General features: G+C 41.9%; 1 protein-coding gene across 4 annotated transcripts in view; it reads right to left on the bottom strand.

The window, feature by feature from the left end:
- Positions 1 to 1,250: 1,250 nt before the first annotated feature.
- Positions 1,251 to 14,227, bottom strand: part of birc2 (baculoviral IAP repeat containing 2) — a 34,600-nt gene continuing 21,623 nt past the window's right edge. For all 4 annotated transcript variants that reach the window (XM_041198812.1, XM_041198813.1, XM_041198810.1 and 1 more), the window contains exons 8-9: positions 3,790 to 3,831; positions 1,251 to 3,490 (exon numbers count right to left, since the gene is read on the bottom strand). In XM_041198812.1, coding sequence (XP_041054746.1) covers positions 3,297 to 3,490; positions 3,790 to 3,831 — 236 coding nt within the window. In that variant the 3' untranslated portion in view covers positions 1,251 to 3,296. The remainder of the gene's footprint in view (positions 3,491 to 3,789; positions 3,832 to 14,227) is intronic.

The following is a 14,227-nucleotide window of genomic DNA, read 5'->3' as shown; positions in this document are numbered from 1 at the left end:
ATTTTATAGCACATTGCTGAGACATCTGGAGTGCTGTATACAGTTTTGGTCTCATTTTAAAAATGAATTAAATGTGTTAGAAGCAGTTCAGACAAGATTTCTTCAACCGATCACAATCTTTACAATGTAGGAGGCCATCGAGTCGGCTCCTTCAAGCCAGTGAATTCTAACTAGTCCCACTCCCCTGCCTTATCCCTGTAACCTTGCACATTCTCTCTTTTCAGGTAGCAATCCAATTCCCTTTTGAATATCTCAATCAAATCTGCTTCCACTATCCTCTCAGGAAGTTCGTTTCAGACTCCAACCAGCCTCTGAGTGAATTAAAAATCTCTCCACTTTTATTCCTCTTAGCAAATATTTTGAATCTGTGCCCTTTAGATTTTGATGCTTCCTTGAGTGGGAACAGTTTCTCACCCGTCTATACCCAAGATCTTGAATACCTCGATAAAGTCTCCTCACTGCCTTCTTTTCTCCAAGGAAAACAGTCCCAACCTCTCCACTCTATCCTCATAGATACAGTTTTTCATCTCTGGGATCATTCCTGTGAATCTCCTCTGTACTCTCTAATTATTTCACATCCTTCCTGAAGTAGTGCCCAGAATTTGACAGTACTCCAGATGAGGTCTAACTAGTGTCATATGATTTCAACACAACCTCCTTCTCTTGCACTCGATGCCCCTATTAATAAAGCCCACGTTACTTTATGCTTCATAAACTGCTCTCCCAACCTGTCCTACCATCTACAATGACTTAAGTATACACCGAGGTCCCTCAGTTACTGCATCTCCTTTGGAGTTTCTCCCTGTATTTTATACTGTCTATCCATATTCTTCCTGTCAAAATGAATCCTCACCTTCTCTGCATTGAACTTAATATGCCACTTGTCTGCCCAATCCACCAACATCTCTATGTGCTTTTGAAGTTCAAGACTATCCTCATAGTTGACGCTTCCAATCTTAGTATCATCCGCAAATTTTGAAATCATGCCCTGCACACCAGTCTAGGTCATTGATATAGATCAGGAAGAGCAAGGATCCCAACACTGGCCCCGAGTGAACTCCACTACAAACCTTCCTCCAATTTGAAAAACAGATTACCCACTACCGTTTCCTGTTACTCAGCCAATTTCTTATCCAAGTACCTACTTTCCCTTTTATTTCATGAGCTAGGATTTTGCTCAAGTCTGTGTGTGGTACAATATCAAATGCCTTTTTGAAAATCCATAAACAGCATTGCCCTTATCAACCTTCTTTGTTGCAATATTTTATTATTCAAAATCTTACATCTACAAAAATAGTTTCTCATAATTTGCACCAACTTCCTTATTATGAATTCTTTTATCCACATTTATAATTGGTTTTATGTAACTTACAGAGCGACCGGTTTATGAGTCCAGTCACCAAGCCGAGAAATTACGTAAAATGTTTTGAAATATATTCTCCCCAGAAAGAGGGGACACACAGACGGAGAGAATGAATGAAGGATATACTAATTACACACAACTTTTCAAAAGTACACTTCAAAGTCTAAACTGTCACATCTTGAAACTGTTAGTCAAGTGAGATGTGGTAGAATGGCTCCCCTCTTTCTCCACTCCTTACTGACTACAACTGGTAGCCAATTCATTAAGTGCTTAACTGTTTAAGTGCTATGACTGTAAACAACGCACACATATAGGTTTTCTTGTAAGTTTTTTTAAAAAGGATTTATTATACTTGACTCCCAAATTCAAAAAATAAAACTGTTCCAACTCTCTCTCACACATGCATTCTAGAGTTCACACACACGTAAGTCACAAAGTGAAGGGGTAGGGTTAAATTGTTTAAGAATCCAAAAAAAAGTCAGTTGGTATATAGATCCTGTAGATGGATGCCTTGCTTGGTTTCAGATTGGGCTCGATGGTCTTTCCAGATTTTGTTGTGAGACAATTTAAAGATGTTGATGGACGACTTTATCTTTACTTCCAATGTCAGAAACTGCTGGGTTGATTTTTTAAGACATGTCTAGTGTGTAGCTGGTCAAACAACAAGCAGGGCATAGGCTTGCAGGATGGCTGGATTGAGAGAGAATGTATACTCAGGGTCTTTCTGGTCTCACACAACGAATGCCTCTCTTCAGACTTACCTGGAGAAAACCAGTTTCTTAAACACAAAGAGGGTTAGTCTGCCCCATCACGTGATCTCCTCTGACAAACTGACCAGTTATCCAAACATGGTCATAGCAATCTGATTCCAGGTCCATGGTTTAGAAATGATTAGATTCGGGCTGGACAAGTTCCCTTCTCAGCCAGGGTACAAAGTGATTAAGTCTAATGCCTTGTTCCATATCCAACTCAATACATAGGTGATGTCTAGTTGTTTTGTGAATGGTTCAGGAGATGGGTCATTTACATTCATCCAAGTTGTCGCTGGTGGGCTAATTTTAGGTAGCCCAACTCTGATTTAATGGCTTTGGAGTTTGTAGGGTACTATTACGCAAATGTTCTTAGAAGTTGCTGTTTAAATGCTTTTGTTTATCTTATCCGATAGTTTCACCTACTCAGTAAGCAGTCATTTTCAATATAAAACATGGGTTTTATAACAAAACCAAGTAATTATTGTGCTTTGCTGGCTGTTAGAAGATTTATAATATTCTAATACTTGACACCAACATGGTAAAAGCAGTGTCATCATCATTTTAAATTAATTTAAAAAAAGGTTTCTTTCCATCAAATAGCTGATAGTTTATAATTTGTACAATAGTAAATCTGCATGTATCATTTGGACAATATTAAATCTGCATGTATCATTTGTAGATAAGAGGATCAAAAATTCCTTCAGACCATTATACCATTGCTGAAATGTATTTTTCTAGTCAATAGCAAATACAAGAAAAAATTAGTTTCCTTTCAACTCCTTGTCCAAGATTGCATCCAGGCAGATTTTTATCTGATGCCTGCAATATAATCATGCATGAATTATGTGGAACTATTAGATTCAGTCAGGTACAATGGCATTATTTTGCACTCCAAATCAAGACTTTTCCTATGATTTTCTATAGTTCATTAACATATGTGTTCAATAAAAAAGAAAACTGAAGTATGCATTATAATTAACCCAATTACTTTATCAGAAATTCTAATTGACGTTTTACTTTTTAAGCTCTTTACATAAAAAAGTTGTTTACTTTGCCTTATAGAATGTAATTTGGGTCACACCATTTCTATGAACAAGCTGATCAGAATTCTGATGTTCTCAATGAATAGGGTATTCATTCTAGGCTGAATGTATTTTGCATCATTAAGTTAGTTAGGAGGACTAGGACAAGAATGTTCTAACTGTTCCTTTGATCGTACCACGGCAGATTGGGCACTTCCTAAGGGAAGGTGCACAGTCTGTACAAACAACCAAATGACCACACATTATAAACACAACCGAGACCTCCTTGTCCATACACACTTTACAGGTTCTTTCTTCCTGTAACCTTCGTAATTGCTCTTCCATGGTCAAGCCTAAAGAAAATAAAAGTTTTGTTAGCTCTGAAAGCTCAGTGGTCCACTAGCAATTTGTTGTCTGAACATTACAAAAGTTAACAGCACAAGTATTTTCATACTGAAGAAATTAGTTAATCCGGGAACATGAGACATCTTCAGAAGAACATTTTTCCCTCCACCCCCCCCCCCCCGTCTTAATACAGCTGTTATAATAGATTTAAAAATATGTTTTGCTTATAAATTCAGTTTATAATTAGATAAAACTATATTTATGCACCAACAGGAAGGGGGTGGTATAGAAGGAAGAAATAACTTACCCATCATATCTGATGATGCTGAATAAGGCAAACTTTTTTGAACTGAAACATAAAATAGATTAGAGACTATTATATATAGTAAACAGTGCAACAACAAATTTGCACACAAACTTGATATACAAGATAAATATAGAGATGCGTTATTTTCATAATGCAGAAAGCATCCCAAAAGTTTCTTATATGCAGTTTGAGGAGTGAGGGAGGTGGCGAGGGGGAAGCTGATCCTGATCTGTGGTGGGAGAGTTAAAAAAGTGACTGCAAGTTTGTTCTTCCAAAAATGAGCAACAAAAGAGGGGTTTTAAAGGTATAGAAAGGCATCAGGGGTTCGGGAATGCAGCAGAGTTAGCTGAAGGCCCTGCAAAATGTGTGGGGAGAATTGGGATGTATGTTAAGAGAAGGATGCATAAGACTGGAACATATTGGAGGAAGTTGCAGAGGTAGGGTATGATAAGAAAATGGAGGGAGTTGAAGAACAAGGGGATTTCAAAATCTAATACTTTGATGAGGGGTAAAACTCCAGAGTAGATCAGAAAGATTTGGACAGGGACAGAGCAGAAAAGGATCCTTAAAAAAATGAGACACTAGCTTTTCTGCCTGTTGTTGCACATCGATAAAAATGCATTTCCTACATGTTGACAGCTAGGATTAGAACTTTACAAGGCAGTACCATGGAGCTGAGCAATAGGAGAGTCAGCCAAGAATGATGGAGAACTGCATGAACTTATTTCATAAGTGCAATTTTAAGCAGTTATTGTATGATGAGTTCCAAATGCCATCTCTTCCTATCCCTTGAATGATTTAAAGCATGCTGTGAAAACAAGGGGCAATTCTTCTAATGAGTTAATACAGTGAGCATCAATTTAGGGGAACGGAGGGTGGGAAAAATACATCACATTCTGGAATGATCCATACCTACAATGTCTTTTTAAGTACATGAGTAAGAAAAATCATTAATAAAGAAAAGACAAAACAAAAACAGAATTACCTGGAAAAACTCAGGTCTGGCAGCATCGGCAGAGAAGAAAAGAGTTGACGTTTCAAGTCCTCATGACCCTTCGACAGAACTTGAGTTCGAGTCCAAGAAAGAGTTGAAATATAAGCTGGTTTAAGGTGTGTGGGGGAGGTGTGGAGAGAGAGAGAGAGAGAGAGAGAGAGAGAGAGAGAGAAAGTGGAGGGGGTTGGTGTGGTTGTAGGGACAAACAAGCAGTGATAGAAGCAGATCATCAAAAGATGTCACCAACAATAGAACAAAAGAACACATAGGTGTTAAAGTTGGTGATATTATCTAAACGAATGTGCTAATTAAGAATGGATGGTAGGGCACTCAAGGTATAGCTCTAGTGGGGGTGGAGAGAGCATAAAATATTTTAAAATATTTAAAAATAATGGAAATAAGTGGGAAAAGAAAAATCTATATAATTTATTGGAAAAAAACAAAAGGAAGGGGGAAACAGAAAGGGGGTGGGGATGGAGGAGGGAGCTCAAGACCTAAAGTTGTTGAATTCAATATTCAGTCCGGAAGGCTGTAAAGTGCCTAGTCGGAAGATGAGGTGTTGTTCCTCCAGTTTGCGTTGGGCTTCACTGGAACAATGCAGCAAGCCAAGGACAGACATGTGGGCAAGAGAGCAGGGTGGAATGTTAAAATGGCAAGCGACAGGGAGGTTTGGGTCATTCTTGAGGACAGACCACAGGTGTTCTGCAAAGCAGTTGCCCAGTTTACGTTTGGTCTCTCCAATGTAGAGGAGACCACATTGGGAGCAACGAATGCAGTAGACTAAGTTGGGGGAAATGCAAGTGAAATGCTGCTTCACTTGAAAGGAGTGTTTGGGCCCTTGGACGGTGAGGAGAGAGGAAGTGAAGGGGCAGGTGTTGCATCTTTTGTGTGGGCATGGGGTGGTGCCATAGGAGGGGGTTGAGGAGTGGACCAGGGTGTCCCGGAGGGAGCGATCCCTACGGAATGCCGATAGGAGGGTGAATGGAAGATGTGTTTGGTGGTGGCATCATGCTGGAGTTGGCGGAAATGGCGGAGGATGATCCTTTGAATGCGGAGGCTGGTGGGGTGATAAGTGAGGACAAAGGGGACCCTATCATGTTTCTGGGAGGGAGGAGAAGGCATGAGGGCGGATGCGCGGGAGATGGGCCGGACACGGTTGAGGGCCCTGTCAACGACCGTGGGTGGAAAACCTCGGTTAAGGAAGAAAGAGGACATGTCCGAGGAACTGTTTTTGAATGTAGCATCATCGGAACAGATGCGACGGAGGCGAAGGAACTGAGAGAATGGGATGGAGTCCTTACAGGAAGCGGGGTGTGAGGAGCTGTAGTCGAGGTAGCTGTGGGAGTCGGTGGGTTTGTAATGGATATTGGTGGACAGTCTATCACCAGAGATTGAGACAGGAAGGTCAAGGAAGGGAAGGGAAGTGTCAGAGATGGACCACGTGAAAATGATGGAAGGGTGGAGATTGGTAGCAAAATTAATAAATTTTTCCAAGTCCCGACAAGAGCATGAAGCAGCACCGAAGTAATCATCGATGTACCGGAGAAAGAGTTGTGGAAGGGGGCCGGAGTAGGACTGGAACAAGGAATGTTCCACATACCCCATAAAGAGACAGGCATAGCTGGGGCCCATGCGGGTACCCATAGCCACACCTTTTATTTGGAGGAGGTGAGAGGAGTTGAAGGAGAAATTGTTCAGCGTGAGAACAAGTTCAGCCAGACGGAGGACAGTAGTGGTGGATGGGGATTGTTCGGGCCTCTGTTCGAGGAAGAAGCTAAGGGCCCTCAGACCATCCTGGTGGGGGATGGAGGTGTAGAGGGATTGGACGTCCATGGTGAAGAGGAAGCGGTTGGGGCCAGGGAACTGCCAGGAACAAACAGAACTGCCCCGGTAGACCAATCGTCTCAGCTTGCTCCTGCCCCACAGAACTCATTTCTCGTTATCTTTACTCCCTTCTCTCTCCCCTTGTCCGGTCCCTTCCCACCTACATCCGTGATTCCTCTGACACCTTACGTCACATCAACAATTTCCAATTCCCTGGCCCCAACCGCTTCCTCTTCACCATGGACGTCCAATCCCTCTACACCTCCATCCCCCACCAGGATGGTCTGAGGGCCCTTAGCTTCTTCCTTGAACAGAGGCCCGAACAATCCCCATCCACCACTACTCTCCTCCGTCTGGCTGAACTTGTTCTCACGCTGAACAATTTCTCCTTCAACTCCTCTCACTTCCTCCAAATAAAAGGTGTGGCTATGGGTACCCGCATGGGCCCCAGCTATGCCTGTCTCTTTATGGGGTATGTGGAACATTCCTTGTTCCAGTCCTACTCCGGCCCCCTTCCACAACTCTTTCTCCGGTACATCGATGATTACTTCGGTGCTGCTTCATGCTCTCGTCGGGACTTGGAAAAATTTATTAATTTTGCTTCCAATCTCCACCCCTCCATCATTTTCACGTGGTCCATCTCTGACACTTCCCTTCCCTTCCTTGACCTTCCTGTCTCAATCTCTGGTGATAGACTGTCCACCAATATCCATTACAAACCCACCGACTCCCACAGCTACCTCGACTACAGCTCCTCACACCCCGCTTCCTGTAAGGACTCCATCCCATTCTCTCAGTTCCTTCGCCTCCGTCGCATCTGTTCCGATGATGCTACATTCAAAAACAGTTCCTCGGACATGTCCTCCTTCTTCCTTAACCGAGGTTTTCCACCCACGGTCGTTGACAGGGCCCTCAACCGTGTCCGGCCCATCTCCCGCGCATCCGCCCTCACGCCTTCTCCTCCCTCCCAGAAACATGATAGGGTCCCCTTTGTCCTCACTTATCACCCCACCAGCCTCCGCATTCAAAGGATCATCCTCCGCCATTTCTGCCAACTCCAGCATGATGCCACCACCAAACACATTTTCCATTCACCCTCCTATCGGCAGGGTGATCGCTCCCTCTGGGACACCCTGGTCCACTCCTCCATCACCCCCTACTCCTCAACCCCCTCCTACGGCACCACCCCATGCCCACACAAAAGATGCAACACCTGCCCCTTCACTTCCTCTCTCCTCACCGTCCAAGGACCCAAACACTCCTTTCAAGTGAAGCAGCATTTCACTTGCATTTCCCCCAACTTAGTCTACTGCATTCGTTGTTCCCAATGTGGTCTCCTCTACATTGGAGAGACCAAACGTAAACTGGGCAACCACTTTGCAGAACACCTGCGGTCTGTCCGCAAGAATGACCCAAACCTCCCTGTCGCTTGCCATTTTAACACTCCACCCTGCTCTCTTGCCCACATGTCTGTCCTTGGCTTGCTGCATTGTTCCAGTGAAGCCCAACGCAAACTGGAGGAACAACACCTCATCTTCCGACTAGGCACTTTACAGCCTTCCGGACTGAATATTGAATTCAACAACTTTAGGTCTTGAGCTCCCTCCTCCATCCCCACCCCCTTTCTGTTTCCCCCTTCCTTTTGTTTTTTTCCAATAAATTATATAGATTTTTCTTTTCCCACTTATTTCCATTATTTTTAAATATTTTAAAATCTTTTATGCTCTCCCCACCCCCACTAGAGCTATACCTTGAGTGCCCTACCATCCATTCTTAATTAGCACATTCGTTTAGATAATATCACCAACTTTAACACCTATGTGTTCTTTTGTTCTATTGTTGGTGACATCTTTTGATGATCTGCTTCTATCACTGCTTGTTTGTCCCTACAACCACACCAAACCCCTCCACTTCTCTCTCTCTGCTCCCCCCCACACACCTTAAACCAGCTTATATTTCAACTCTTTCTTGGACTCGAACTCAAGTTCTGTCGAAGGGTCATGAGGACTCGAAACGTCAACTCTTTTCTTCTCCGCCGATGCTGCCAGACCTGCTGAGTTTTTCCAGGTAATTCTGTTTTTGTTTTGGATTTCCAGCATCCGCAGTTTTTTTTGTTTTTATTTTTGTTTTTATCATGTTTCTTTGCCTGAGTCTTTTAAAATCTGTGTGTTACTGTTGTCTTAACAAAAGTGTAACTGGGAGTTAGATTGATTAAGGGGATTTAGAGGTTTTCAGTCATAAATATAGACAAAGATCTACATAAATTAAAACAATTTCTCTATTAATAAGTGTTTAATATAATTTTATAAAACCATAAGACTTGGTGGTCTTATTACTACTGATTTCAAAGCACACATCTTGAAAGTTATACAAATTGAATATTAGTTGTGACAGCTATTTCAAGTTTCCCTCTAGGATTTGAGCAGCTCAGCATTAACCATTGGCTGTGTCATAACACAAGGCACTGAACAACTGAATTATTTTTCAAATAAACAATTATACTAAATTCTCAGTTGCAATGACCACTGTCTAGGAACAAGGAAAATACCTCAAAAGTAACTGTTAACGTTGCACATAGTGAAGCCCCACCCCAAGGACAAGATATAAATCTGGATGAAAATTTGGATCAAGTCAGATTCACAGGATTGATTTGAACTAAATACTCCAACTTGAAACTGAATTGCCTATATTTTTTCTAAAAGCTATGAGAAGAGAGTCAAATGATTATCCTACATGTACTTAGTTCTTTAAACTACATGCATGATAGACATCTTAAATAAAAACTCAACTATTAAGATTTTATGTTGAAACACAGCAATATTGCTTGGTGTCATGAAGTTGCTATGACATTTAGCGTTGGAATAAATGCTCGGATACAAGCTTAAAGCAAAGGGAAGCACAGGAATGCTTTCAGTATGCAGATACTTATTTAACACAGCACCTCCCCCCTCTTTCATTTCAATTTTTTTCCCTGCCATCCAGAATGATCCAGCCAATACTAATTTTTGTCTTCAGATCATTCTTCATCTAAGTTTGAAATCCTGATTTCCACATTCCCAAATTAAGCTGCTCAAGAATGCTTCAGAATGCCTTGCAAAAAAGCAACTCAGGTGAGTAGAGAGCCAATTTCTGCTACATCATACCACCTCAATCAAGAGAGGGGAATGAATTACTTGAAACAATTCATTACCCATCCACCTATCCCCACAAAAACTAAAATGGGTGTACTGATGAACTCCCCCAAAACGCAGGAACAATATAGTGACTAGATGAAAACATAGCAGAAACATTATACATTACATTGAATAATCAAAGAAATTAAAGGAGGAATTGCTTTAGAGTGATACGAATGTAGAGCTCACTGTCACATGGAATGGTTGAAATAAACAATACTGATGCAGGCTTGATGTGTAAATCAAGGCAAGGGGCACAATGGTGAGAAATATTTAGAGTGGGAAGGGGCTTGCATGGATTACAGGCACCAGTATGGACCACTTAGAACAAAAGAGCTGTTTCTGTGTTATAGGTTCCACATAACAATGCAACAGACACACTAAACAGAGTAGCAAACAGAAGAGAAAAAGGTTTCTAGAAACCTGGATGATCAAGAACCCAAAAATGTGGAATGGGTGGTGGAAGAATTTCAGTTACCCAAATAGTGCACAAGAGTATGTTAAAACACTAATGGGACTGCATGTCTCTAGATATGCAAAATTATGTCATGTCAGTTTATCAAAGAGCTAACAGTCAGAGGGTGCTCTAGATAGTGATTAGCAATCCAGTTCAAAATAATTATAGAATTGAGATGTTAAAGTGAAAACTTAAATATACAGTGTAGCAACAGATTAGACTAGGGAAATTAGAACTAAAGCCATTATTTTATTCCAGAGTGCAAAATACTTATGAATAATAAACAGAAAATACTGTAAACACTACAGATCTTGCAGCCTCTCTGGAGAGAGAAACAGAGTTAACATTTCACGTTTTTGACCTTTCATCAGAACTGGGAAAAGTTAGAAATGCAAGACTTTGTGTGAACGAAAAGGGAGGATGGACCAGGATACTGAGAGAATGGAACGTTGAAAGGGGAGAGGAAGATGTGTTTGGTGTTGACATTGTGTAGGATGAAACGTTGAATATGGAGGCTGGTGGGGTGGCAGGTGAGGACAAGGGGAACCTTATCATGGTTCTAAGAGGAAGTGGATGAGAACATAAAAGTGAGAGAAACTGAAACGGACACAGCTGAGGACCCTGTCAACCACGGTTGGGGAAAAAAGATGACATATCGGAAGCACTGACATGAAAGCTTTCATCATCCAAACAGATGTGATGGAGAAACTGGGAGAATGGGAGTGTCTTCACAAGAAACAGCATGAAGAACTTTAAGGTAGCTGTAGGTGTCAGTGGCTTATAGTGAATATTGGTCGACGGTCTATTCCCAGAAATGGAGACAGAAGTTGAGGATCAGAGGAAGAGTGGCAGATGGACTGTGTAAAGTGAGAGAAGGGTGGAAATTGGAAGTCAATGAACTCTGGCTTCAGAGCAAGTGCAAGAAATGCCACAGGCACAATCAGTGTACTGGAGAAGAGGTGGGGGAGGGGACCCTCCAAGTAGAACCGGAACAAAGAATGTTCCAATCACCCCACAAAAAGCCAAGCAGAGGTAGGACCCACAGGGGTACCCATGGTAACACCTTTTATTTGGAAGAAGTGAGTGGAGCTGATGGAGAATTTGTTGAATGAGAGAACAAGTTGTCAGGTGAGAAGGTTGGTGGGAGATGGAGACCAGTTAGGTCCCTATACAAGGAATAAGTGGAGAGCTCTCAGACCATCCTGGTGGGGTATGAAGATGAAGAGAGATTGGATGTGATTAGGACCAGGAAACTGGAAACTGACTCAGGGCATCAGAGGAGTCACAGTTGTATGCAGGAAGAGATTGGACAGGGGGAGAAACAAATTGTTCAGTGAGGCAGGAACAGGCTCAAAAAACTTAATTTTAAACTTTCCCCTGTTCTGTTGAAAGGTCACAGACTGAAACATTAACTCAGTTTCTCTCTCCATAGATGCTGCCAGATGTGTATTTCCAGCATTCTGTTTTTATTTTACATTTCAAGCATTCAAGTAATTAATATTCTGGCCAAATCAAACCAACTAAAAAAGGGGGAAAAGGAAAAGGAAGTGGTAATTTTCATAGAATGTTACAACACAGGAGGGTGGCATTGGTTCATCGTGCCTGGTCTGGCTCTTTGAAAAAGCTATGCAATTAGTTCCACTCCTATGCTTTTTACCAATAACCATGCAAACTTTTCCTTTAAGTATTTATCCCTTTTGAAAGTTGGAATTGAATCTGCTTCCTTCACACTTTGTCAGTACATTTCAGATCCTAACAACTCACTGTCTGAAATTCCCCCCCCCCGCCCAACAATGTTGCCTCTGATTCTTTTACCAGTGACCTTAAATCTGTGTCCTCTGGTTACCAAACCTTTTACCATTGGATACAGTTTCCTTACTTATTCTTACCAAATCCCTTCAAGATTTTGAACACTTATCAAATTTCCTTTTAACTTCTCTGCTCGAAGAGCAACCCAGATTCTCAGATCTCTCCAGATAACAGAAGAATTTATTGTCTGGCATCATTTTCGTAAATCTCCTCTTTACCCTCTGAAGCCTTCCCAAAATGTGGTGCCCAGAATTATTCTCAATGCTACAGCTGTGATTTATAAACATTTCTTCCTTGCTTTTGTATTCTACTCCCGTTTATAAAGCCTGTATACCTTTTCACAGGCTTCTCAACTTATGTATGTACCTCCTCAGGTCTCTTGGTTCCTAGATCCACACCAAAATTGTACCATTTAGTTCATATTGCCTCTTTTCATTCTTCCTGCCAAAACAACTCAATTCATCTTTCTCTGCAATAAATTTTATCTGCCATGTGTCTACACACTTCCATCAGTTTACATTCTCCTGAAGTCTGTTATAATCTTCTTCATTGTTGCTACATAACACATTTTAGGTCATTGAAGTTATGGCCAGAATTCTTACCTTGATGGGCGGGCCCCACCAGCTCAGCGGCAGGTGGGCAGCCGAACTCCTCCGCCGAAATGGGGCCCGCCCAGCAGCCTGCCCGACAGGAAGCGCTTTGGGGAGGGGGGGGGGGGCGTTTAAGAGGGATTTCCCATCCGAAGTGCGCTCTTTCGCGCATGTGTGTGAAAGAGCGCACTGCTCCCTGATACTAAGTAGTGTCTCAGGTAGATCACTGATAATGTAAAAAAAATTTTAAAAATTGAACAATATAAAAATTAACATGTCCCCCTCATGTGACAATGTCACACAAGATGGGACATGTTAATAAAAAGGACAAACTTTATTAAACTTTTTAAAAACGGACATGAAACCTCATCCCGCCAGTGGAAGAGGTTTCACGTATTATCAAGAGCCCGCTGGGGCTCCTGGTTTGCCCGCCAACCTTAAGGTTGGATGGGCAGGGTCTTTAATGATCTTAATTAGCCTGTCAATGGCCTTAATTGGCCATTGATAGGTCGGCAGGCAGACAGGTGATTTCGCTGTCTGCCCGCCTTCCTCAATATTTAAATAAACCAGGGTGATGTCGGGGGTTCCTCCTGACGTCATCCTGCCTCATTTTCCTGTCGATGAGTGGGCCCCGCCCCCAAATCGCAGACAGGAAAATTCTGGCCTATAAATTTTACTTGGGCGTAAAAGATATTTGTTTTTTTTTTTAAAAAGGTAGTGGTCCCAAAACCAGCCCCTAGGCGACACAACTTTACATTTCCCTCCAATCTGAAACAGTTACCGCAACATTTTGCAATCACTTATCCAATTTTGCGTCCACATAGCCCCTGGCCCTTTATTCACTTGGAAGGAGTGTTCAGTCTGGCACAAACCTCACTTAAAAAAAAAAACAAAAATATACATATTCTGGTACTATCAGTTATACAAGCAAACATCTTGATGGCCCTATATAGTCAACTTCTCACTAGTTAAAAATTATAACTGCCAGGAATATCCACGGTCCATTTTGGTACTCCAATGTATTATAATGCACATTGGAAGCAAAGTCAATGGATCCTGACTTCAGGGTGAGAGCAGGAAATGGCACTGACAATCAATGTACTGGAAAGAGATGGGAGGGAGGGGCTTGAGTAGGACTGGAACAAAGAACGTTCCATACATCCCACAAAACAGTAAGGATAGGACCCATGAGGGTACCCATAATAACACCTTTTATTTGGAAGGAGTGAGTGGAGTTGAAGGAGAATCTGTTCAAAGAGGACAACATAGCCATGATTCTCCAAAGAACTGGATTATTCACCCTTTTTCTCAGCAGCAGGAATTGGCCATAAGACGTAGGAACAGAAGTAGGCCATTCGGCTCATTGAGTCTGCACTACCATTCAATGAGATCATGGCTGATCTGATAACCCTCAACTCCACTTTCCTGCCTTTTCCCATAACCCTCGATTCCCTTACTAATTAAAAAAAAATCAGTCTATCTCAGCCTTGAATATACTTAACCCAGCCTCTACAGCCCTCTACTGTAAAGAATTCCACAGATTCATTACCCTCCGAGAGAAGAAATTCCTCATCTGTCTTAAATGGATGAC

Source organism: Carcharodon carcharias, chromosome 11 (genome assembly GCF_017639515.1).
Source record: "Carcharodon carcharias isolate sCarCar2 chromosome 11, sCarCar2.pri, whole genome shotgun sequence".
In the NCBI taxonomy this organism is placed as follows: Eukaryota; Metazoa; Chordata; class Chondrichthyes; order Lamniformes; family Lamnidae; genus Carcharodon; species Carcharodon carcharias.
Note: the sequence above shows the minus strand (reverse complement) of the source record. Positions and strands in the feature narration are given on the sequence as shown.